This window comes from Oryctolagus cuniculus, chromosome 17 (genome assembly GCF_964237555.1).
Source record: "Oryctolagus cuniculus chromosome 17, mOryCun1.1, whole genome shotgun sequence".
In the NCBI taxonomy this organism is placed as follows: Eukaryota; Metazoa; Chordata; class Mammalia; order Lagomorpha; family Leporidae; genus Oryctolagus; species Oryctolagus cuniculus.
Window position 1 is genome coordinate 5,059,773 of NC_091448.1, and position 21,760 is coordinate 5,081,532.

General features: G+C 66.2%; 2 protein-coding genes across 18 annotated transcripts in view; one reads left to right on the forward strand and one right to left on the reverse strand.

Moving 5' to 3' along the window:
* The first annotated feature begins 55 nt into the window (after positions 1-55).
* Positions 56-14,147, forward strand: CASKIN2 (CASK interacting protein 2). 3 transcript variants are annotated; one of them, XM_070060315.1, is made up of 20 exons: positions 56-262; positions 1,356-1,834; positions 5,543-5,594; positions 6,035-6,132; positions 6,422-6,567; positions 6,646-6,741; positions 6,833-6,963; positions 7,084-7,192; positions 7,531-7,639; positions 7,775-7,869; positions 8,873-9,131; positions 9,248-9,369; positions 9,459-9,519; positions 9,630-9,721; positions 9,908-10,018; positions 10,121-10,222; positions 10,317-10,455; positions 11,237-12,718; positions 12,805-13,027; positions 13,309-14,147. In XM_070060315.1, the coding sequence occupies exons 2-20, from the start codon at positions 1,741-1,743 to the stop codon at positions 13,397-13,399; spliced, it is 3,612 nt and encodes a 1,203-aa protein (XP_069916416.1). In that variant the 5' UTR covers positions 56-262; positions 1,356-1,740; the 3' UTR covers positions 13,400-14,147. The 3 variants fall into 3 exon arrangements, with proteins under 3 accessions (XP_069916416.1, XP_069916418.1, XP_069916417.1); XM_070060316.1 differs by lacking the exon at positions 56-262 and adding an exon at positions 482-680; XM_070060317.1 differs by lacking the exons at positions 9,248-9,369; positions 9,459-9,519.
* Positions 13,957-21,760, reverse strand: part of TMEM94 (transmembrane protein 94) — a 40,400-nt gene continuing 32,596 nt past the window's right edge. For 11 of the 15 annotated variants that reach the window (XM_070060314.1, XM_070060313.1, XM_070060310.1 and 8 more), the window contains 18 exons: positions 21,263-21,578; positions 20,839-21,012; positions 20,432-20,534; positions 20,121-20,338; positions 19,275-19,456; positions 19,054-19,192; positions 18,698-18,813; positions 18,469-18,568; positions 18,045-18,153; positions 17,655-17,844; positions 16,916-16,993; positions 16,578-16,663; positions 16,240-16,321; positions 15,840-15,988; positions 15,656-15,750; positions 15,466-15,559; positions 15,164-15,334; positions 13,957-15,008 (listed from right to left, as the gene is read on the reverse strand). In XM_070060314.1, the coding sequence (XP_069916415.1) occupies positions 14,936-15,008; positions 15,164-15,334; positions 15,466-15,559; positions 15,656-15,750; positions 15,840-15,988; positions 16,240-16,321; positions 16,578-16,663; positions 16,916-16,993; positions 17,655-17,844; positions 18,045-18,153; positions 18,469-18,568; positions 18,698-18,813; positions 19,054-19,192; positions 19,275-19,456; positions 20,121-20,338; positions 20,432-20,534; positions 20,839-21,012; positions 21,263-21,578 (2,475 nt within the window). In that variant the 3' untranslated portion in view covers positions 13,957-14,935. Of the gene's footprint in view, positions 15,009-15,163; positions 15,335-15,465; positions 15,560-15,655; positions 15,989-16,239; positions 16,322-16,577; positions 16,664-16,915; positions 16,994-17,654; positions 17,845-18,044; positions 18,154-18,468; positions 18,569-18,697; positions 18,814-19,053; positions 19,193-19,274; positions 19,457-20,120; positions 20,339-20,431; positions 20,535-20,838; positions 21,013-21,262; positions 21,579-21,760 lie in introns of all 15 variants that reach the window. The other 4 variants (XM_070060309.1, XM_051838428.2, XM_070060305.1 and 1 more) reach the window with 2 other exon arrangements.

Here is a 21,760-nt window from a genome sequence, read left to right on the forward strand (position 1 = left end):
TCCGGACTGGCGCGACGGGGGCGGGGCCGGCGCGCTGGGGGCGGGGCCGCGGGCGCTGACTGACAGCCCGACTGCGCGGCCGGGACGGTCCCTCCGCTCCCGATCCGGCGGGAGGGGGGAGGGGCGGGATTTCCTGCGGGAGGCGCTGAGCCGGCCGTGGCAAAGGAGGAGAAAGGGGGCAGGGGCGCCGCGGGAGCCAGCGTCCCGAGTGCCAGGGGCCGAGCGGGGCCAGCCGGACCCCCGGCGGGGCGGCGGGGGAGAGGTGAGCCTGCGGGACGGGGCTGGGGTCGGCACCCTCGGGGGCGGGCACTAACTAACTTTTCGTGCGGGAGCGGCGGGCGCCCGTGCTCTGCGCGCCCCCCGCGCGCCCCCTCTTTTCCGTCCTCCCGCATCTGCCTCCCGGTGCCTCCCGCCGCTTTGTTCCCGGGGCAGGGCCGGGCTCGGCCGGGGGCTGCGGCGCTGGAGGGGCATTCCGGGGGGCGGGGGAGCCGGCCGGACCCTGGGCACTGCCCGCCGCGCCTTCCCCGCCCTGGCGCGGGCCGCGGGCCCCGAGGCGGGTGCCCTGGGCTTGGGCTCGGCGCGCGTGGGGAGTGAGGGGCTCCCGGCCGGGGCCCCCAGGCCTTCGCGGGTCTCCTGCCGCAAGTCTCTGGCAGCAAACTCGCCGCCACTGAGGAACTGACGTAAGCCTTTCTGCGGAGAAGCCGAGGGTCCGGGCGTCGGGTTCAGGCTGGGGGGTGGGCGCGGGAGCCCCAGGGGCCGGCGGCGCCCGGCTCCGTGTCTGTCCCCAGTCCCAGCTGCTCCCCAGCCCCACACGGGGGTGAGGCTGGGCCAGCAACAGGTGCTGGGAGGCTTCTCAGCCCAGCGTGTAAACCTGCCCCCGGAAATGGGGGAGCCGTAGGGGCCCCCTCCACCCCCTGGGGCTGGACGCCCTGCTGGGAAGGTGAGCCCAGGTAGGGGGGAAGCTGGGGGCAGGCGCGGCTCCCGGGAGTGACCCCTGCCCAGCCCCACCCCCTGGACCAACAGTTGTTTGTGGGTGCTGGTGCCGCGGGCTGCTGGCGTGGCCTGCCCGTGTGTGTCGTGCTGCCAAGGCCCCTCCTGCCCAAGGTTGAGGTGCTGCCAGGTGCCCCAGGGCCACGGTGACTCAGCCTCCCCCTCCCAAATGCCACCTCCCCCCTACACACACTGGGCGGGCATGGCGGCTCCCTTTCCTCTTGGTGTGGCTCGGCCCCTCCTTTCCCGCCGAGGGGCTGCCAGGGTGGGGTTTATATTTTTGCGGGGGGTGGGGTGGGGGGGAGTTCCCCGGCAGTCCTGTCCAGTCTGGCTCAGTCTCTGCCCCGAATCCGGGACCCTTGCAGGCTCCGGCCCGGCTGTCGGCAGAGGCTCCGCACCATTTCCCGACCCCGAGACGGGCCACCGCTGCAGCCTGAGGCCCGAGGGAATGCGCTCCAGGTGGGCACTGGTGCTCCCAAGCCAAGCCGGGAAGATTGGCGCGCCCAGTCCCAGCCCTTCCTGGGGCCGTCGGAAGCTGCAAGCTGATATCTGTCCAGATTCCCACAAAGCCTCCACCCCCTCGGAGACCGGCTTTCCTGCCTGTGGCGGCAGCTCCAGGAGCACCTGGCGGGAGTATCCGTCCCTGCTGGGGACACCAGACGCGCTGCCCTCCACGGCCATGGCCACCTGACGCCTCACCTCGGACCAGTTTCCCTGCCTCTGCCCTGGACCCCCAAGGCCGGAGCCGGAATGGGTCGTGAACAGGACTTGATCCTCGCAGTCAAGAACGGAGATGTGACTGGCGTTCAGAAACTGGTGGCCAAGGTCAAGGCCACAAAGACAAGTGAGTACCCGAAGGGGGTGGCCGCCCAGCTGAGACCCTCCCCTGGGCGCTCAGGCTGCAGAGAAGCTGGGGGTGGGGTGGGGGCTCGCTGACCTGCAGGCGCGAGGAGGGAGGACTGTCTTGCTGGGGGTGCGCGCTGCACCTGCCTGGGAGAACAGAGAGGAAGCCGGTCCCTCCTGGCCACAGGGTCTTTGCCTGCAAGGGGCAGGTTGATTGGCGGTTGCTCCGATTTCTGCTGCGGGCCAGACCGGCCTGGGCACTGGGCAGAGCAGGAAACAGCAGACCAGCATCGCTGGCTGCCCAGCTGCCTTCCACTGCGCTCTTTGGAGCTGCGGGGTCTCTGGCAGAGGGAGGGGAAAGAGCAAAGAGATCAGCCCCCCCCCCCCCCCCCCGCACATGCACACAGCGAATCAGTACATCTCTGCCTTGGCCTCTTCACGTCATAGGGCGGCGTGGCGGGGGGGTGTCTGCAAGTTAGCTTTTCAAAAAAGCATTTTGTTTAAAAAAAATTCCAGCGCTGCCTAACCACTTGCTGGAGCTCCTTTCTCCCCTGATTACCTGCCTGTGTCCCTGGGATAGGTGTGGCCAGAGCTCATTTTCTGGAAGTTTCCACGTAGCCTGGGGGCTCTAGTTCTGACCAGGCCGTGGGAGCCCGATGTGCAGTGGCCGCGTCTGGGCTGCATCTCAGGTTCCTAGAAGTGGGGATTCCCCACCCCTGCAAGAACAGACAGCGAGTTTCACCCCGACCCCTCTGAGCCGTCCCTGGAGGCCCTGGGGCTGTGGCCTCGAGGTCCTAGGTAGGACCAGCAGAGCAGGAGGTGGTCCCTGCCGCCTGACAGGCCGGAGGAGAGGTTCCCCGGAGGGAGGGTCTCCCTTCAGGGGCTGGGGCTCACACCGGTGTAGGAAGGAGTCCCCTGGGCTATCGTAAAGGCATCTTATCCTCACCCACATCTAAGGGTGTGGGTGCTGAAGGGAGGATCTGCTGGCACACGCCCACCTGCACCCCAGGGTTGGGGAGACCCAGGGCACGGAGAGGGGGCACCGTCGGGGTGCTCCCTGTACCCCAGGGAAGTGGCTGCAAGGGGAGCCCGCCGTGAGAAGGAGGTCCCAGGAGAGAGGCCCAGGAATGGGAGTCACTCCCCCTCCCCCTCCCCCTCCCCCTTCACCTCTGTGTTGCTTTTGGCGAGCTGCCCAGTGGGGCCTTGGTCAGGCCGATGCTGGCCTCACAGCCCTGGGCCCTGGAAGTGGGGCCCACAGGAGGGCAGGCAGGAGGGGCTTGGAGGCTGGTGGCGGGAACCGCGTACCCCAGCTCCAGGAAGGATTGTGGGGGAAGAAAGAGGTGCCTTCCTCAGTCTGAAAGGGAGACTTCGCCTTGCACCTGCACCCAAGGGACGCTACAGGCCCCGGGGGCAGGGCCCTGGGACGGCTTTCCTAGACCTCCAAGAAGCTGGGGACAAACGTGAGCGCACAAGGTGACTTTTGCAAACTGCCGTTCATGGAGTGTTCTGTTCCCTTGGCTTCCCTGTGAGATAGGTGTTTCCATTTCACACGTGGGGAAGGTGATACTCAGAGAGGGTTAGTGACCTGCCCGAGGTCACACAGCCGTCCTGGGGCAGATGCGTGGCCCTCCCCCCACGCCCCCACCCTTGGCCGCCTGTCACAGTCACCTGGCGTTGTTCCGAAGGTGCAGGCTCCTGGCTCTGCAGAGGAGCGAGTTCTCCTGGGGGTTCGCACGCAGTTCCAGAAGCGGAGCTGGGAACACCTGCTCCCTACCCGAGGCGCAAAGAAACTGCCCCCCCGGGGGGGGGGCGGTCAGCGCTCGCCTTTTTCCTTTTGGGGGGTGTGGCCAGAGCTTTCTGGTGTCCCAAGAGAGGCGCTCCCCCAGCCGGTCCCTCTGGTACCTGGCCTGCCCTCCGTGCCCCTACCAGGTGCTGTTCGGGGGAGGGGCGTGTTGCCCTGGCCTTGTCCCACCCTGTCCCCTCCCTGCTCTTTTTTCCAAGCATCTCCTCTGGCCAGAGGAAATGGAGTGGGCTGGGGTGGCCGGCTGAGCTCACATCCTCCGCCCGAGCCTAAATCAGGAGCAACCCTTCCACCCCCAGAGCCAGCCCGGGAAGGTTGTGCTGCCACGGAAGTGCCTGGAGCCACTGCCAGGAACACGACCCTCCACCCTCCCGCCAAGGTCCCGGCCCAGTCGCTGCGAGCCCCCCCCCCCCCCCCCCCGCCTTTCCGGCCATTGTTCTGGAAAGAACAGAGCCACCCAGCTGGCCCTGCCCCTGTTCCTGTGTCCCTCCTGTCACGTTGTCCTGCTCCGTCCTCACGGCCCAGGCAGGGTGAGGGCCTTTCTGTGTCTCCCCTGCTGACCCCAGCGTCTCCACTGAGGCTCGGAGAGGCACCATGGCCAAGGTCACATAGCCGGGGAGAGGCAGAGCACTGTGAACCGGGCACTTCCTGCCCCACGAGCCCCAGCTCAGTCCCCTGCTCCAAGAGGACTTCCCAGGGGGGCTAGCGAGGACTGGGAAGGCTGGTGCTCCCCAGCGGCCCCCACCCTTTCGCGCTCGTGTCCCCCCTTGTTCTGTTTGCCTTTCTGGTGTGGCTCTAAATGTAGCCGGCCCCTCCCTCCGCATCCCCTGCTCCCTACTGCGGGGTCGGCCCCTCCCTGCTGGAATGAGGCCCTGTCTTGCCCGGGGCTGCTGGGGTATTCAGGGGCCCACCAGGGCCTGGGGGACAGGCCTGGACCAGCGTGCTTGGCCCCCTGCCCGGCCTGGGTTGAGCCAGGCTCCCTCCTTCCCGGCAGGGGTGGGACCCCACAGGAGGCAGGGCCCAGGCGGCGGGCTTTGCCCTTCCCCACCCCAGCACTTCAAGGACTGCCCCCACCCGTGCCATGAACCCTGCCCCTGGGAGGTGGTGCCTCCGGCTGCCTGGCACCAGCCGGCAGAGCCCTGCCTGGGGCACGGACATCCCAGCCCGGAGCCTGCGGGTGCTGAGTCAGCAGGTGCTTCCCAGACGGGGTCCTGAGGAAAGTGGAGGACGCGGACAGCTCCTCGCGTTGTGCCAAGGAGCGCCGCGTGGTGACAGCGCCCGCCTTCGGCAGGCTGACGAGGGTCAGGCGCCGCACGTGGGCGGGCCCTGGGATCAGCCCGTGTCTCAGATGAGGTCCCTGAGCCTGAGGGGTTAAATGGCACCCCCGAGATCACACAGCTAGCACGCGACCGGGGCTGGGTGCAGGCCTGTCTGGTGGCCCCGAGGGAGGCCCCTCAGCCCAGGCCGGCGTCGTCCCTGCTCTTGAACACCTGGGCCCTGTCCTTTCTCCGCCTGCCTGCCGCCCCCTGCCTGGTCGGACAATGTGACTCTGACTTGCTGCCTGGCCGCGCAGGCAGGAATGTGAACCATGCGCCCGTGGGCCTGTCCGCGGAGGGGACATCACGCCAGTCCCCCGCCCCCCCAGCTCTATAAACAAGCCGGGTCAGGCTGGGCCGGGAGGCCAGGCCACTCCGTATCGGCTCCCTTGCTTCGCGCCCTCCAGCTGAGGGCGACCAGGCCAGGGTGGGGAGCCACAGGGGCGGCGCACGTCCAGGGCCATGGGGCAGGTGCTTTTCTGCATGCCGAGAGGTCAGCTGGCTTGGAGGGGGAGGGGGGAGGGTGCTGGAGGAGGGTGGGAGGACGGGCAGGTGGGTCGCAAACCCTGATGACCCCTGCCCTGGCCCCCAGAGCTCCTCGGCTCCACGAAGAGGCTCAATGTCAACTACCAAGACGCTGACGGGTGAGTGTGTCCCCTGCCCTCCCGAGAGCTGCTGGGGGCGGGGAGAGGGGTGGGAGGGGAAGACCCAGGGCCCGGTGCCCCTTTCTCCCAGCCTAGAGTTGGCCCTGGAAGTGGATTTGCTGGGAGCTCTGCATGCTGCCACCCACCTGCCCTTAGAGCTAGCCCTGAGTGAGGGGAGGGCCCGTCCTCCCTGGAGGGTAGGAGCCCTCGGGCCCCTGCTCCCACGGCCCCCTCCCCTGGGCAGACAAACGGGCCTCTCAGCGCAGACACTGAGCCCTTTCATGCTACGGCCCGGCTGCTGCTGCTCCCACGGCAGGGCTGCCGCGGGCGGCGGGCGGGGAACCCGTGCTTGGCAGCCCCCAGCTCGGGTTTGGGTCTGCAAGCCCAGGATTCGGGGGCTGAGGGCCACTGACACCACAGTGTGTGTCCCCCCACGCCAGCTTCTCCGCCCTGCACCACGCTGCTTTGGGGGGCAGCCTGGAGCTCATCGCTCTGCTGCTGGAGGCCCAGGCCACCGTTGACATCAAGGACAGCAATGGTGAGACCCCAGGGTGCCCCCGGCCCGGAGAAGACAGGGCCCGCCCCATACCGTGTGCCCAGGGCTTGCAAAGGGCCCCTCCCTCGTCACCAGCGCCTTCCTGGCTGGTGGCCGGTGCTGACCCCCCATTATTCAGACAAGGAGGTTGCACCGCTGTCCTGGGGTTACCACATCAACTGGGGTGGGGCCAGGGATACTGCGGCTTGGCCCCAGGCAGCCAGAGCGCCCCCTGAGCAGCCTTGGCTGAAGCCAGCATCACACGGCCTGGGGCTGTCCCCCTTCCCACCAGGCATGCGCCCGCTACACTATGCAGCCTGGCAGGGCCGCCTGGAGCCCGTGAGGCTGCTGCTGCGGGCCTCGGCAGCGGTCAACGCCGCCTCGCTGGACGGGCAGATCCCCCTGCACCTGGCGGCGCAGTATGGACACTACGAGGTGGTACGTGAGCTAGAAGCCGGGGTTGGTGCGGGGTCTGGGCCAGCGGCCAGGCCCCCTCACTCAGCTCCCCCACTGCAGTCAGAAATGCTCCTCCAGCATCAGTCCAACCCCTGCTTGGTCAACAAGGCCAAGAAGACGCCCCTGGATCTGGCCTGCGAATTCGGGCGGCTCAAGGTGAGGCCCGCAGCCCCTGCGGTGCTGGGTCCCAGGCGTGGGGGTGGGGGGATCTCAGGAGGAGGCTCTGATTGGGTGCTGGGTGCTGCAGGTGGCCCAGCTGCTACTGAATAGCCACCTGTGTGTGGCACTGCTGGAGGGCGAGGCCAAGGACCCATGTGACCCCAACTATACCACGCCCCTGCACCTGGCTGCCAAGAACGGCCACAGAGAGGTTATCAGGTACCCCCAGGCCCCCCCGTGGGGCCGTGGATGCTGCGGGGTCCTCTGGCTGCCCTCCCCCTTGCTCTCCAGCGCCCAGCCCCCGCCGGCCCTGTGACTCACTCACTCTGCCCACCACAGGCAACTCTTGAGAGCCGGGATTGAGATCAACCGCCAGACCAAGACCGGCACGGCGCTGCACGAGGCCGCCCTGTACGGCAAGACCGAGGTGGTACGGCTGCTCCTGGAGGTGGGTGTGCACGCCGGGCCTCTGCCAGGTGCCGAGACGGGCGGGGCAGGCACAGGGCGAGAGGACTGTGCCGCCGCAGAGGGCCGTTTTGTGTGAGTGGCGGGAAAGAGGCCCCACTGCCGTTGGAACAGCGCCAGGGCCGTGTGGCTGGGAGCGGACCGACTGGTTCAAGCCCGGGGCTGCCTCTCGCCGGCCGCGGGACCTTGAGCTTATCCTTGGCCCGGTCTCTGAGCTTGCGGTTCCTTGTCTGTAAAATCTTACTCCCGGGTGGCTGTGAGGATTAGGAGAGAGGACGGGGCAGGCACTCTACGCATGCTCAGGCCGCCCTGTGCTGCCAGGGAGGTGTGGATGTGAACATCCGAAACACGTATAACCAGACGGCGCTGGACATCGTGAACCAGTTCACCACCTCCCAGGCCAGCCGGGAGATCAAGCAGCTACTGCGGGGTGAGCGAGGGGGAGACTGGAGCACCCCCGCGGTGCCGGGACGCGGAGGGCGGGGGAGCGGATGCCGGGGGGTGCTGGGGGGTTGGACAGATGCCCTCAGGCCCCTCGGTGACACCTGCCCTCCCCTCCTCCTAGAGGCCTCGGGGGTCCTGAAGGTCCGGGCTCTCAAGGATTTCTGGAACCTCCACGACCCCACTGCCCTCAACATCCGGGCGGGGGACGTCATCACGGTGAGGGAGCCCGAGCAGCCTGTCCTCCTCTCTTTTCCTAAAGATTTCTTTCTTTATTTGAAAGTCAGAAAGACAGAGAGAGATGCTCCATCCGCTGGTTCACTCCCCAGATGGCACAATGGCTGGGGCTGGGCCAAGCTGGAGCCAGGAGCTTCTTCTGGGTCTCCCACGTGGGTGCAGGGGCCAAGCACTTGGGCCGTCCTCCACTGCTTTCCCAGGCCATTAGCAGGGAGCTGGATTGGAAGTGGAGCAGCCGGATTTCTAATCGGCACCCGTCTGGGATGCTGGCATTGCAGGCCGTGGCTCTCCCTGCTGTGCCACAGCGCCAGCCCCGACAGTCTCTCCTTTTCAAGTACAAGTTGGTGCTGTGGCTTCTTTACACACTTACTGTGCTACGGTCTTTACACACACGCACCTCTGTTTCTTTCCAAATCTAGGGGAAGTAGGTGTTACTACTTTGTTGTTGTTGTTAAAGATTTATTTACTTGAAAGGCAGAGTTAGAGAGAGAGGGAGAGGTCTTCCATCTGCTGGTTCACTCCCCAAATGGCTGCAATGGCCGGGGCTGGGCCAGGCCAAAGCCAGGAGCCAGGAGCGTCTTCTGGGTCTCCCATGTGGGTGCAGGGGCCCAAGGACCTGGGCCATCTTCTACTGCTTTCCCAGGCCATAGCAGAGAGCTGGATCGGAAGTGGAGCATCTGGGTCTCGAACTGGCGCCCATGTGGGATACTGGCGTTGCAGGCCGCGGTTTAACCCACCTGGCCACAATGCTGGCCCCAATTAAGTAAAGTGTTGCCTGGGGGCGCACTGCCAGCAGGCTGCTGAGCTGGGTTTGTGTTCAGGCTGACTGGGGCTCGAGTGCGCATTCCCTGGAGGCACGTGGGGAGTGGGGCTGACTTGGGCTGCGGAGGCCAGCTCTGTGGGGAGAGGGGAGGGTAGGACTGGTCCACGCTGCAGGGACGGCCGCCTGCTCCGAGAAGGGAGTGACCACCCCCCACACACACAGGTGCTTGAGCAGCATCCTGATGGCCGCTGGAAGGGCCACATCCACGAGAGTCAAAGGGGCACGGACCGTGTGGGCTACTTCCCCCCGGGCATCGTCGAGGTGGTCAGCAAGCGGGTGGGCATTGCGGTGCCCCGCCTCCCCGCTGTGCCCACCCCGCTGCGCCCAGGCTTCCCCCGGACACCGCATCCTGCTGACGACCCCCTGCACCCACTCACCTATGGCCAGCTCCCTCGGGTGGGCCTCAGCCCGGACAGCCCAGGTAGGTCCTCCAGAGGGCAGTACTGGCGCCTGGTTGGTTGTCTGGCTTTGGCACGCTGCCAGTCAGCTGTTGGCAGTGCCGACTGCGGCCTGAGCCCTGTGCTTTGCCCCCTGCAGCAGGTGACAGGAATAGCGTGGGCAGTGAGGGCAGCGTGGGCAGCATCCGCAGTGCTGGCAGTGGGCAGAGTTCTGAGGGCACCAATGGCCACAGCACCAGCCTCCTTATTGAGAATGCCCAGGTAGGAGCAGGGGGTGCTAGGACCAGGGACGGGCCCACCCCCCACCGCCAGCTCCCCCAGCACTGAGTTGGCTCCTTCCCTGTCCGCAGCCGCTGCCCTCTGCCGGAGAGGACCAGGCGCTGCCAGCACTGCACCCCCCATCCCTGGCTGGTAGGAAGAGGAGATGGGACCTGGGCTGGCTAGGACAGGTGCAGGTGGGAGGCCGGGGGCGTGGTCCCCTTCCTCCAGCCGCCTGATTCCATTTCTCTCCTTCCTCGAAGACAACCTGAGCTACCGGCCTGTGGCCAGCTACCGCTCTGGGGAGCAGATCTCCACCCAGGACGTGAGGCCGGAGCAGCTGCTGGAAGGGAAGGTGAGTCCTCCGCTTGGGACGTCCTGGGGGCCTCGGGCCGGGAGGGGAGGCAGGGGACATGGGAGGGCTTTCCTGGGGGCACTTAAGTCCCCCTGAGACCAGGCCCCTTGGGGAGAGGCTGGAGCAGATGGGCTGGGCTGTGGCCTCGGCTCCTCCTCCCAGGCTCACTCCGCCCCTACCCGACAGGACGCCCAAGCCATTCATAACTGGCTGAGTGAGTTCCAGCTGGAAGGCTACACGGCCCACTTCCTGCAGGCCGGCTATGACGTGCCTACCATCAGCCGCATGACGCCTGAGGTCGGTGCTGCAGCCGGGGAGGGCCGGGCAGGGCCCCGCAGAGAGGCGGGGCAGGCGGCCTGACCGCCAGGCTCTGTGTGTGTGTGTGTGTGTGTGTGGCAGGACCTGACGGCCATCGGGGTGACCAAGCCTGGGCACAGGAAGAAAATCGCCTCGGAGATTGCCCAGCTCAGCATCGCCGAGTGGCTGCCCAACTACGTCCCGGTGAGCGGGCTGGGAGGGCACGGGTCCCGCCGAGCTGTGGCTTTGCGGCGAGGCCGGCCCGGAGCCAGTTCTCACCACGGCGCTGCTCTTGCAGGCCGACTTACTGGAGTGGCTGTGTGCGCTGGGGCTGCCCCAGTACCACAAGCAGCTGGTGAGCAGCGGCTACGACTCCATGGGGCTGGTGGCCGACCTCACCTGGGAGGAGCTGCAGGAGATCGGCGTCAACAAGCTCGGTGAAGGCTTCGGCTGGGGCCTCCTGCGTGGGGGGGGATGGGGGGCGGGGTGCGTGTGTGGGTGTGTGCTGGGGCCTCCTGCGTGGGGGGGGATGGGGGGCAGGGTGTGTGTGTGTGTGCTGGGGCCTCCTGCACCGGGGTATGTGTGTGTGTGTGTGTGTGTGCTGGGACCTCCTGCACCGGGGTGTGTGTGTGTGTGTGTGTGTGTGCTGGGACCTCCTGCGCTGGGGTGTGTGTGTGTGTATGTGTGCTGGGACCTCCTGCACCGGGGTATGTGTGTGTGTGTGTGTGTGTGCTGGGACCTCCTGCGCCGGGGTGTGTGTGTGTGTGTGTGCTGGGACCTCCTGCACCGGGGTATGTGTGTGTGTGTGTGTGTGTGCTGGGACCTCCTGCACCGGGGTGTGTGTGTGTGTGTGTGTGTGTGCTGGGACCTCCTGCGCTGGGGTGTGTGTGTGTGTATGTGTGCTGGGACCTCCTGCACCGGGGTATGTGTGTGTGTGTGTGTGTGTGCTGGGACCTCCTGCGCTGGGGTGTGTGTGTGTGTGTGTGCTGGGACCTCCTGCGCCGGGGTGTGTGTGTGTGTGTGTGCGTGTGTGTGTGTGCTGGGACCTCCTGCGCCGGGGTGTGTGTATGTGTGTGCGTGTGTGTGTGTGCTGGGACCTCCTGCGCCGGGGTGTGTGTGTGTGTGTGTGTGTGTGCGTGCACTCTCCGAGAGAGGAGGGAACAGCTGCCTGGGGCGCCCTTCCCAGCCACTAACCGGAGGCTTCTCCACCCGGCTCAGGGCACCAGAAGAAGCTTATGCTGGGGGTGAAGAGGCTGGCGGAGCTGCGGCGGGGCCTGCTACAGGGGGAGGCCCTAGGCGAAGGTGGGCGCTGGCCGGCCAAAGGTCCGGAGCTGATGGCCATCGAGGGGCTGGAGAACGGGGAGGGCCCAGCCGGGACTGGCCCACGCCTCCTCACCTTCCAGGGCAGCGAGCTGAGCCCAGAACTACAGGCAGCCATGGCAGGGGGTGGCCCTGAGCCACTCCCCCTGCCCCCTGCTCGCTCCCCCAGCCAGGAGAGCATCGGTGCCCGCTCACGGGGGTCTGGCCACTCACAGGAACACACTGCCCCCCAGCCCTGCGGAGGCGACCCCAGCACCCCCCAGGAAAGGAACCTTCCAGAGGGCACAGAGCGGCCTTCTAAGCTTTGCTCCCCACTTTCTGGCCAAGGAGCCCCCCCTTATGTTTTCATGTACCCCCAGGGCTCGCCCTCCAGCCCGGCCCCAGGGCCACCTGCTGGTGCACCCCGGGCCTTCTCCTACTTGGCCGGCGCCCCTGCTGCCCCCCCAGACCCACCTCGGCCCAAGCGCAGGTCCCATAGCTTAAGCCGCCCCGGCCCTGCAGAGGGTGAGGCTGAGGGGGAGGCCGAAGGGCCGGTGGGCAGTGCCGTGGGCAGTTATGCCACCCTTACCCGGCGACCAGGACGCAGCGCCCTCGCCCGCACCAGCCCTAGCCCGGCCCCAACGAGAGGGGCTCCTCGGAGCCAGTCCTTTGCTCTCCGGGCCAGGCGCAAAGGCCCCCCGCCCCCGCCTCCCAAGCGCCTCAGCTCTGTCTCTGGCCCCACCCCGGAGCCAACGCCACTTGATGGAAGCCCAGGCCCCAAGGAGGGGGCCCCAGGGCCCCGAAGACGGACGCTGAGTGAACCAGCTGGTCCCCCAGAGCCTCCCTGCCCGCCTGCCCCACCTGGCCCCGCGTCGGACACAGAAGAGGAACCAGGCCCTGAGGGGACACCCCCGTCTCGGGGCAGCTCGGGAGAGGGCCTGCCGTTCGCGGAGGAGGGCAACCTGACCATCAAACAGCGGCCGAAGCCAGCCGGGCCCCTACCCCGGGAGACACCCGTACCCCTCGGCCTCGACTTCAACCTCACAGAGTCGGACACTGTCAAGCGGAGGCCCAAGTGCCGGGAGAGGGAGCCGCTGCAGACGGCCCTGCTGGCCTTCGGGGTGGCCAGTGCCACCCCCAGTCCCTCTGACCCCCTGCCCTCCCAGGCCACCGGCGAGGCCCCCTCCCCAGCGTCCTCCGGCCCTCCCCAGGCCGAGCCTAGCAGCCTTCCGTCTCCAGGAGCTCCGGCGCCCCCTGCTCCCCACTCAGTCACTCAGCCCCCTGTGACCCTGGCACCCTCATGCCCTGGACCCAGTCTGGAAAACCCCACAGGCAGTCGGCGGAATGGGGAGACTGAGCCCCCAGCTGCGCCCTCTGCTCTCCTGAAGGTGCCCGGAGCAGGTAGGAGGGCTGGGTTCTGCAGAGAGGGGCGCTGTGTGGAGGTCGCCACCAGCCCTGCCAAACCACTAGCCTCTTTGTCTCTACAGGAACCGCCCCCAAGCCTGTGTCGGTGGCCTGCACACAGCTGGCTTTTTCTGGTCCTAAGCTGGCTCCCCGGCTCGGCCCCCGCCCGGTACCCCCTCCCAGGCCTGAGAACGCCGGGGCTGCAGGCCCAGGCCAGGCCCAGCAGAGGCTGGAGCAGACCAGCTCGTCCTTGGCGGCAGCACTGAGGGCCGCAGAGAAGAGCATTGGCGCGGAGGAGCGTGAGGGGTGAGGGTGCTGGGTGCTGGGTGCTGGGACGGCTCCCCAGGTCCCTGGGAACGCTGGAGAGGGAGGCAGCAGGCCGAGCCTGCTCTGGCCTGCTTAGGCCGGTCCCGTCCTCTGAACCTCTGCACACATCTGCAAGGAGAGGAGTGAACTGCGGCCTCAGGAGGCTGTGACGTGTAGGGGTGACGCACACGGCGCCTGGGGGGGTGGCACACACAGCGCCTTCCCGGGGTGGCCAGCTGCAGGCCACTGGCCAGTCTCATCAGGCCTTCTCTTTGCCACAGCCCCCCTGGCACCTCCACCAAACACATCCTGGACGACATCAGCACCATGTTCGACGCCCTGGCTGACCAGCTGGATGCCATGCTGGACTGAATGTGACCGCCTGTGGCCCTCAGTGGTGCCCAGCGTGACTGGCGGTGTCCCCGTCTTGCCCTGGCATGGAAGAGTCCCTCCACCCTGGAGAGACGGAGGCGTGGGCCAGGCTGAAGCCTGTCCTGTGGCTGTGAGCACAAGGCTAGTGGGGCAGTCCTGTGGCAGAGGCCCAGGGGGCTTGTCAGCCTCCACCAGCTGAGGGGCCCCTACTGCAGAGCCCCCCCTGTGTCGTCTGACCAGGCTTGGGATCCTGGGAGGGGGGTGCTTTACCTGCCCCAACCCCTGTCTCGAGTCCGTGTGCCAAGGGACACCTCTGGCCACCGGCCGTGCTGCCCTAGCACTCAGGCTTTGGCAGGAGGCAGCGTGCCTGGCTGGGCCACCCCCACTCCCACGCAGGTGCACACAGGACATGCCCTCCTGGCCAGCTCCTGCCCCGCCATCCCACTGGGAGGCCGGCAGGGGTGGGAGGCGGCAGGATCAGCAGATGCCTCACACACCTTCCCAGAGTCCAAACTTTTTCAACTGTAAATGTTATTTTTTAAGCAGAGAGAAGTGCATATATTTTAAATGAGATTTATTCTATCTATTAACCGCCTGAGAGGACACAGTGGGGGAGGGAGTTTGGACCCCAACAGGTGCCCACTGGCCCCTCAGGGCTAGAGGCCTGACCTGGCTGGTGCAGGCCCCGCCTCTGTCACCGCTCACCTCTTCCCCCAACTAACACCAATGAAAACGTCATTCCACGCAAGCAGGCTGTGTGTTTGCATCTGTGCCTCAGGGTCTCACCTGAGCAGACCCCCGGGGCCACCCACCGATGGGGAAGGAGGGAGGTGTTGGGACTCCCCTCGGCCCCCACGGCCTGAGGAGGGGGCAGACCCCTCCGTGGCTGCCTCAGGGACCAGCCACAGGTTTTTCTTCAGCAATTTACAAGTTTTAATACAAACCAGTCTACATTCATTCCTAAAAGGCTCATTTCCAGTAAAAAATATACACCAATAGAAACTTCGCAAGGAGAATGAGGGCTGGGGCTACAGGAGCCCTGGGCCGGATCCCCAAGAGGGACCTGGGGCCGGTTGAGCACAGGGACTGGAAGGGGCTCGGGCGAGGGGCCCTTCTCCAACTCCAGGCCCAGGCTGAGACCCACACAGAGAGGGGTCTTCAGGGCCACACCCAGGCCTTGTGCAGAAGGTGGGATGAGCAGCGGCGGGGAGGATGTGTCACCGCCCATTCAGCCCCCGCCACGGCAGCAGCCATTGCTCTTCAGAAAGGGCAATGGGGAGGGGGGAGGGTCCTAAGGGCCCCCCACCAAGGCTGAGGTCAGATATTCAAGAGTGCCCAGGGGAGAGTCAGGGTGGTCATGACCGGCCGGGGCCACTGCCGGTCACCTCCAGGACAAGCCCCGGAGGTCAGGAAGACTTCCAGCGCCACAGGGCACAAGAGAAACCCTGGAACCTTCACGGTGCCAATCCTCCAGACTCAGAAATGGGCCCGGCTGCAGCCCCAGGGGCGGGGCAGCCAGGACCGCCAGGCAGCGGCTCAGAAGGGAGAGTTCATGCCCAGCTTGGTTTCAAACTGCAGCTTCTGTCGCTTCTGGTAGCGCACACGGACCCTGGTGAGGTGAACGTCCAGGTTGGCACCGGCCCTCACCAGAGGACAAGGAGCAGGACGCCAGTGGCAGCGGGAGGGCGGGGCATGGGCAAGACGGGGCGGTGAGGTGAGGGGACACGCGGGAGCCCAGGGGCAGGTGCCCTGCCGGCAGCTCACCGAATCTCGTGCAGCTTTACGATCTCGTTGGTGACCACCACGAGGACCAGGGACAGGCAGCCCAGGAGCCACGTCAGCAGCGGCACGTCCTCCAGGCCAAAGTGGACGCGGCTGTCCCTGTGCGTCCACAGCTGCAGGTCCACCACCGTCTGGACCACCTGGCCCAGCAGGCTGCAGGAAGAGGGGTGGCCCCACATGAACCCCAAGTCTGCTGGCTTCTTCCCAGCCTCCTCACCACAACAGCTCAAGGAGGGCACCCTCATCCTAGCCCTGGCCCGCAGTGCCCACTCAGGGCTACTCACACCACAGGCACCGTCACAGCCCACCAGAGGTTCGTCAAGGGGCTCTTTCTCCACAGGGGCTTGGTGCGATGCACGTGGGTGATGGAGATGAAGACTGGCAAGAATGGGGTTGGGGCAGGGTGTCAGGCTCCCCACTGGCCCAAGGACTCGCCCCCCCCCCCCCAGCCTCCACCCCAGGGAGACCCCTCACCGGTGTGTAGGACAATCAGGGCAGCTGTGAGCTTCTGAGCTGACAGCAGCCCGTTGGCGAAGTCCCCGAACCAGGCTGGAGCCCTGGCGTCGTCGCTGCCAAAGCAAGACACGGGCTCAGGCTCCGCTCCCGTGGGCCTGGGGCGCAGCGGCCGGAGGGCGGGGCAGCACGGGCCGGGACCCACCTGCGCAGCAGGATGGAGGAGCAGCTGGTGAGGTTGCGGGCCCGGGAGCTGTCGCAGAAGCTCTGCAGTGTGAAGCCGAAGCAGACGAGGCACGAGGTGATGGTGAGGCTGAACTTGAGCAAGAAGCAGAGCAGGAAGTAGTGCTGGGTCTGGGGAGGAGGCAGGCCGCTCACTGCCGGGCGGGTGGCTCTGGTGTGGCCTGGCGCCCAGCCCGGCTTGCTCACAGGTTCACGCTCAGTGAATGGGGGCGCTGAGGGGCGGCCCAGCTCCTCTTGGAGGTGAGCAAAGACGGAGCCGAGTGCTGGCTTCCCAGTTCCGGTGGGGGAGTTCCCCGTGCTGGTCTCCCCGGAGCCTCAGCCCCCTGCACACACTTGCACCCTCCCCGAGAGGCCCAGCTCACCTTCTTAGGGATGGACTGAAGGTTTTTCCCCGTGGCCATAGACATAATGGAGCTGTGGGGGGGCTTCCCCAGGAGAGAAATGCTGAAAAGCAGAGGTTGGGCAGAGATGGAAACCGAGCTGCTGTCCCCCAGATCTCATGGGGGAAGGCTAGGGAGTCGTGGGAGTTTGGTCAGGCCTGGTGGGGCGACGGAATAAGCCCAGGGAGTCTCCTCAGAGCCCTCTGCACCACAGCAGATGGGCCCTGCGTGGCTCTTCCAGAACCCTGGGCCCCCGTGCGTTCTGGAACGTCCGGCCCCACCTGCCTGGCCAGGCACAGACAGGCTGCGTGGCCTCTCACCTGAGAAGAGGGTAGCAGAAACAGGACAGCCACAGGATGTCAGTGGTGCTCAGGAGTGGGGGCAGCTGGACCAGGCAGGAAAGGAACTAGTCAAGGAGAGAGTCCAGGAACCGCGATTAGATTCTGGCAAATAATACGACCCTAGCGGCCCCTGGCTGCCCTGAGCCATGCCTGGACACGCTCACAGCTTGGCTGGGAGGGGCTGGGGCTGGGGAGAGCCCTATTCTGTGAATGGGGCACCTGCCACAGCCTCAGGGGTCTCACAGAGGCTCCGGGGACACCCTGGCAGTGCTGCTACCCCGCCTCCCTCGTCAGACCCACAACTGACTCTCGCTCACCTGGATGACCACAAGGGTCAGCTGGCACTGCAGCAAGAAGAGGAAGCACTTGCGGATGCCGTAGGTGGCATGCCGGGCCTGTGGACCAAGAGGGACAGGTTAGGGCCCAGGCCTCCCCACCAAGTGTAGCTGAGAGCCACGTGCTCACGGTGTTCATGCGAGGAAGGTGGGGAGAGCTGCCCGGCAAGGGCACGAGGCCCAGGGGGCCCAGGCCTCACCCCTGCCCTTGCCCCCGCCCCTGCCTGCTCGATGAGCCGGATGATGCTGATGGTCTAGGCCTCACCCCCGCCCCTGCCCCTGCCCCCGCCCCACCCCTGCCCCCGCCCCTGCCTGCTCGATGAGCCGATGAGCCGGATGATGCTGATGGTCTAGGCCTCACCCCCGCCCCTGGCCGCCCAGGCAGGTGCTGCGCCCCCCACCCCTCCCCCGCCCCCACCCCACCTGCTCGATGAGCCGGATGATGCTGATGGTCTAGGCCTCACCCCCTGCCCCTGCCCCTGCCCCCGCCCCCACCCCACCCCTGCCCCCGCCCCTGCCTGCTTGATGAGCCCGATGATGCTGATGGTCTAGGCCTCACCCCCCGCCCCTGGCCACCCAGGCAGGCGCTGAGCCCCCCACCCCGCCCCTGCCCCCACCCCCACCTGCTCGATGAGCCGGATGATGCTGATGGTCTAGGCCTCACCCCCGCCCCTGGCCACCCAGGCAGGCGCTGAGCCCCCCATCCCGCCCCTGCCCCCACCTGCTCGATGAGCCGGATGATGCTGATGGTCTCCTCCTGGCGGAAGCTCAGGGAACAGGGCAGGCTGTTGAGCTGTCCTGACAGCTGCAGGGGGGAAAGGCCCTCTGAGGCCTGGGCCATGCTGGTGCTGGTGGCGTAGCCGAAGGTCTCCCAGGAGCAGCGGGATGGGTACAGCGGATCCAGGGCAATGCTGCGGAAGCAAGACCCACCCATCAGCTGCACTTGGGGAGACCCTTCTCCTCCCCACAGGACTGGCGCTCATCCTCTTCTCCCACCGTGCCGGTGCCTGGGTCCCCGCAAGGGCAAGGCGAGCCGGGGCACACCCCCAGCCCCATGCAGGCCTGCCGGGCTCAGGAGGTGGGGCTGGTCGGCGCGAGGGGCCCGCCTGACCTGATGTCGCTCTGCAGGAAGAGGCAGCTGTTGCGCAGGTTGGCCGAGCTGCCCAGGCAGCAGGTCACCTCCCCGTACTCCTGCATGATCTTTATCATCTCACACATGGCTGGGGGCAGCGGGGAGGGCACGGGAGTCAGGCAGGTGGAACCCCAGGGGGACTCGGGGCAGACACGCATGGGACAGCAGAGCAGGAGGCAGCGGGAGACAGGCTCCTCTTGGGAACAACCCCACCCCACGGGAACACTGTCACTTCTGTCTAGTGCGGGCGAGCCCACAGCTCTAGGCAAACTCGACTCCCCAGCCCAGGTTTCTCCACTCCGTGCATGGGAACACCGTATCTCCTTCAAGGAGCCCAGGGGGAGCCTGGCCAAGCTCAGCAGAAGGGGCCAGGTGCCCGAGTGCCCACAGACACAGCACTCACTCTCAGGGGTGCAGTCGGTGAAGAGGGGCACCAGCAGGGGCACGTTGTCGATGTTCTGCAGGTGGGGCCGCACCTGGTGGATGCCCCGGGGCAGCTTGGCCTGGCGCGAGCAGAGACGTAGCCTCAGACTCAGGATCTGCCTTCACTTGCTGTCCCTCCTCCCTCCTCTCTGTCCCTGGGCCAGCCGGCACCACTCCAGGGGTGCAGGGGACAGATCCTGCCATTGTACCCGGTTGCAGTCCTCCAGGAAGCTGGGGATGTCGCTGTCTGTAGGCTGGAAGCTGATGAGGTCCGAGTGACCCTCCTCCTCCATGAGCAGGAGCCCTTCTGCATCGTCCCGGGACACTGTGGGGATCAGAGCCCGCCCCCACCTGGGGGTCAGCCTTCCGGGGGAGGGGCTTCCCATGCCCTGCGGATCCACAGTACTTCCTGCCTACAGGTCACCCCTCTCCGCTGACTGCTGGCTAACGCAGGGACAGTAGGGCCATTTTCCAAGGGAATGTACTTGTCGGGGTGGATCTAAGGAGGCTCCAAGGAGGGAAAAGAAACCTCTGACCCCTTCCCAAAACAGGCGTCTGCCCTCACCCTGGTTGAGGTCGTCATGCAGGGAGCCTGCGTGGCTGGGGCTGGACGGGGGGATCTCGGAGCCAGGCATGTCGCCATTGGGCGTGAGGGAGATGTGGCAGTTCCAGCCTGTCTCCAGACCCATCTTTTCTGCAAACACCTGTGTGAGTAGATGGCAGTGGGCAGACAGGCCCAAGCCCGAGAGGAAAAGGGGCAGGGAGAGCAGAGGGAGAGCCACCTACCTTGCTTTTGAGTTCATCCTCCAAAGAGAAGTAGACGAAGCGGATGCAGGCATTGACCAGCCCGTCGATGAGGCGCACGATGTCCAGCCGGGCCTGGTACTGGGAGGACACCATGCCCATGAAGATCTGGCCACTCAGGGCCTGCATGCAGTCTTCCTTCTCCAGCACCTCCCCGATCCCTTCTTCAGGCAGGCACAAGGCACAGAGGCCGGCCAGGACGCGGCCAGGACACCCGGGAACCGGCAGATTCCAGGAGGCAGCCCGGGGCCACACACGCAGGTGCCACACCCAAATCATGATCACGCAGGCCCCAGGGGACCACACACACACACACACACACACACACACACACAGCCACACGCACACACAGCCAAGACACAGGAGAAAAGACAATGAAGGGACTCATCAGTCAGGTGGCCACACCAGGGAGCCACGGCACGGCGTGGCCACAGTTCCCACCCAGCCCTGCTCCAGGGCTCCAGGACCAGCCCCACCCTCAGCTTCCATTCACAGTCGCTTGGGTTCCTAAGACCCGGCGAGTGTGTGTTGGGCAGCGTGGCAGTGGGAGAGGGCCTCCGAGTCCCGGCACCTAACAGTGTCGGCGACCCAGGCTTCCGTGTGAGTCTGATGCGGTTAACTCTCTATAAATGTACAATTGCTCTGACCTTCCAAGAAAGCATTTCCCTTTGTATCTGTTTAGAGCTTTTCTGTTTACAGAAAAGAAATGAGAGAGGCCCCAAAGTCACCAGCTGGTGAGAGCCATGGCTGGCGTGCTGGTCCCTGAGCGGTGCTCCCAGTGGTGCCCGGCCCCAGCGCCCGGCCCTCTCGGGCAGGCGCCTGTGCTACCGTCAGAGCTCCAGCTGTTGCGGCGGGCGCTCGGCTTGATGGGGACGGCGCTGGGCAGCTCGCACATGGTGAAGATGCTGCTCTGGCCGGGCACCTGCACCAGCTCGATGCACTTGCCGTTCAGCTGAGAGGACAGAGCGCAGCTCATGGGCTTGTAGGCGAAGGCGGAGCAGTACCCAGACAGGCAGGCTCGCTGGTAGAAATCCAGCACTTTCTTTCTGCCAGGGGAGCAGGGTGGGAGTGAGACGAGCGGTCCCCAAATGCCACAGGCCTGCGAGCTGGGCAGGTGGGCCAGGGAGCTGCTCACCCACCTGTCAGAGCCTGAGAGAGGGTAGATGTCAGCGCCATCCCAGAAGTCTGTGCAGGCCTCCAGGACCACATCAGCTGTGCCATGGGACAGCATCTGCTCTGTGCCTGAGTGGGCAGCGTAAAGAAAAAGCCAAGCCTGAGGGCCCCTCCCGCTGACCACCAGGTGCACACTGCCACCTTGATAAGGTGCTGAGGAGCCCCTGACAGAGGTCATGCCCAGGCCTCACGGTCACAGGCCCCGAGGGAACGCCTCGGGCTGGCAGTGCACACTAGATTCCAGTTCGTTGGACAACCCGTCCCTCGTGGTCACCTCCATCCCAGCCTTGGTCCTCAGTGCAACCCCTGCATCTGCCCCGTCCTCCCGAGAAACGGGCAGGGCAGGGCACGGCCCCCACCAAGCCTGGCTCACTGGTGCTGGTGTCCTTGATAAAGAGGCTGATCATGTGGCTGAGGGGAGGCCGCCGCTTGGTGACACAGGAGAGCCGCCCCACGGAGGTCTCCTTCGCCGTCTCGGCGCTGGGGAGGCGGTACAGCGCCAGGTGGTTCTCCTGCTTGAAGAGCTCCTTGGCCCCAGGAGTAAAACCTGCAGGACGAGGGCCGGAGCTTAGGGCCCCCAGGCGGAGGCTCACAGCCCTCCAGTCCCCTCAAAGCCGGGAGGACCCCGTTGGTCCGACTGGTGCCTGGCCCCTTTTCACCCAACCATGGGGCAACTTTCACACGCAGCAGTGTTTGACTGAAGGGGACGACCGGAAGCCAAAGAGCGGACAGAGCTTGGGGCTGGGTCGTTAGGAGTCAGGGCTGGGCTCCTAGTCACCCTGCCTGTGAGCGCCTACCGATGAGGCGGGCCAGCTCGCAGAGGCCCCAGGGCACGTGCACGGGCAGCACGGCGCTGTGGCTCTCCTGCAGTGCGATGTTGCACAGGTGGTCTGAGAAGCGGCACAGGCGCTCGGTGACGCTGGCATTGCACAGGTTCAGCAGCACGTTGAGGCCCAGGGGCTTGAGGGAAGTGAGGTGCAGCTGCCAGTTGGAGTCATCGAACTGGATGCAGGAGGGGTTCTGCTGGTCCTGGGACAGGCTCAGCATCTCCAGATGGTAGTCGCACACAAAGTCCTCTGCCTCATAGGGGTCACCCTCTGTCCCAGGCTGCGCCTGCAAGGGCCATGGGGGGAGGGGGTGAGGGCAGGCCCCGGATCCACCGTCCTCCCAGTAGGCAGAGGGCTCCTTTCCTCTGCTGCCCGACGCCGCCCAGAAAGGACCCCTTTCCTCAAACACAGCGCCCATGCCCACCCTCCTGGCCCTCGCAAAGCCCCGCCTCCACGCATCTTAACTCC

Excerpts from the sequence above, each read along its gene's own strand:
- CASKIN2 (XM_070060315.1), top strand. The coding sequence starts at position 1,741 with ATGGGTCGTGAACAGGACTTGATCCTCGCAGTCAAGAACGGAGATGTG. Across the intron at positions 1,835-5,542 it reads GGTCAAGGCCACAAAGACAA|AGCTCCTCGGCTCCACGAAG; the intron begins GTGAGTACCCGA and ends CCTGGCCCCCAG. Across the intron at positions 5,595-6,034 it reads AACTACCAAGACGCTGACGG|CTTCTCCGCCCTGCACCACG; the intron begins GTGAGTGTGTCC and ends CCCCCACGCCAG.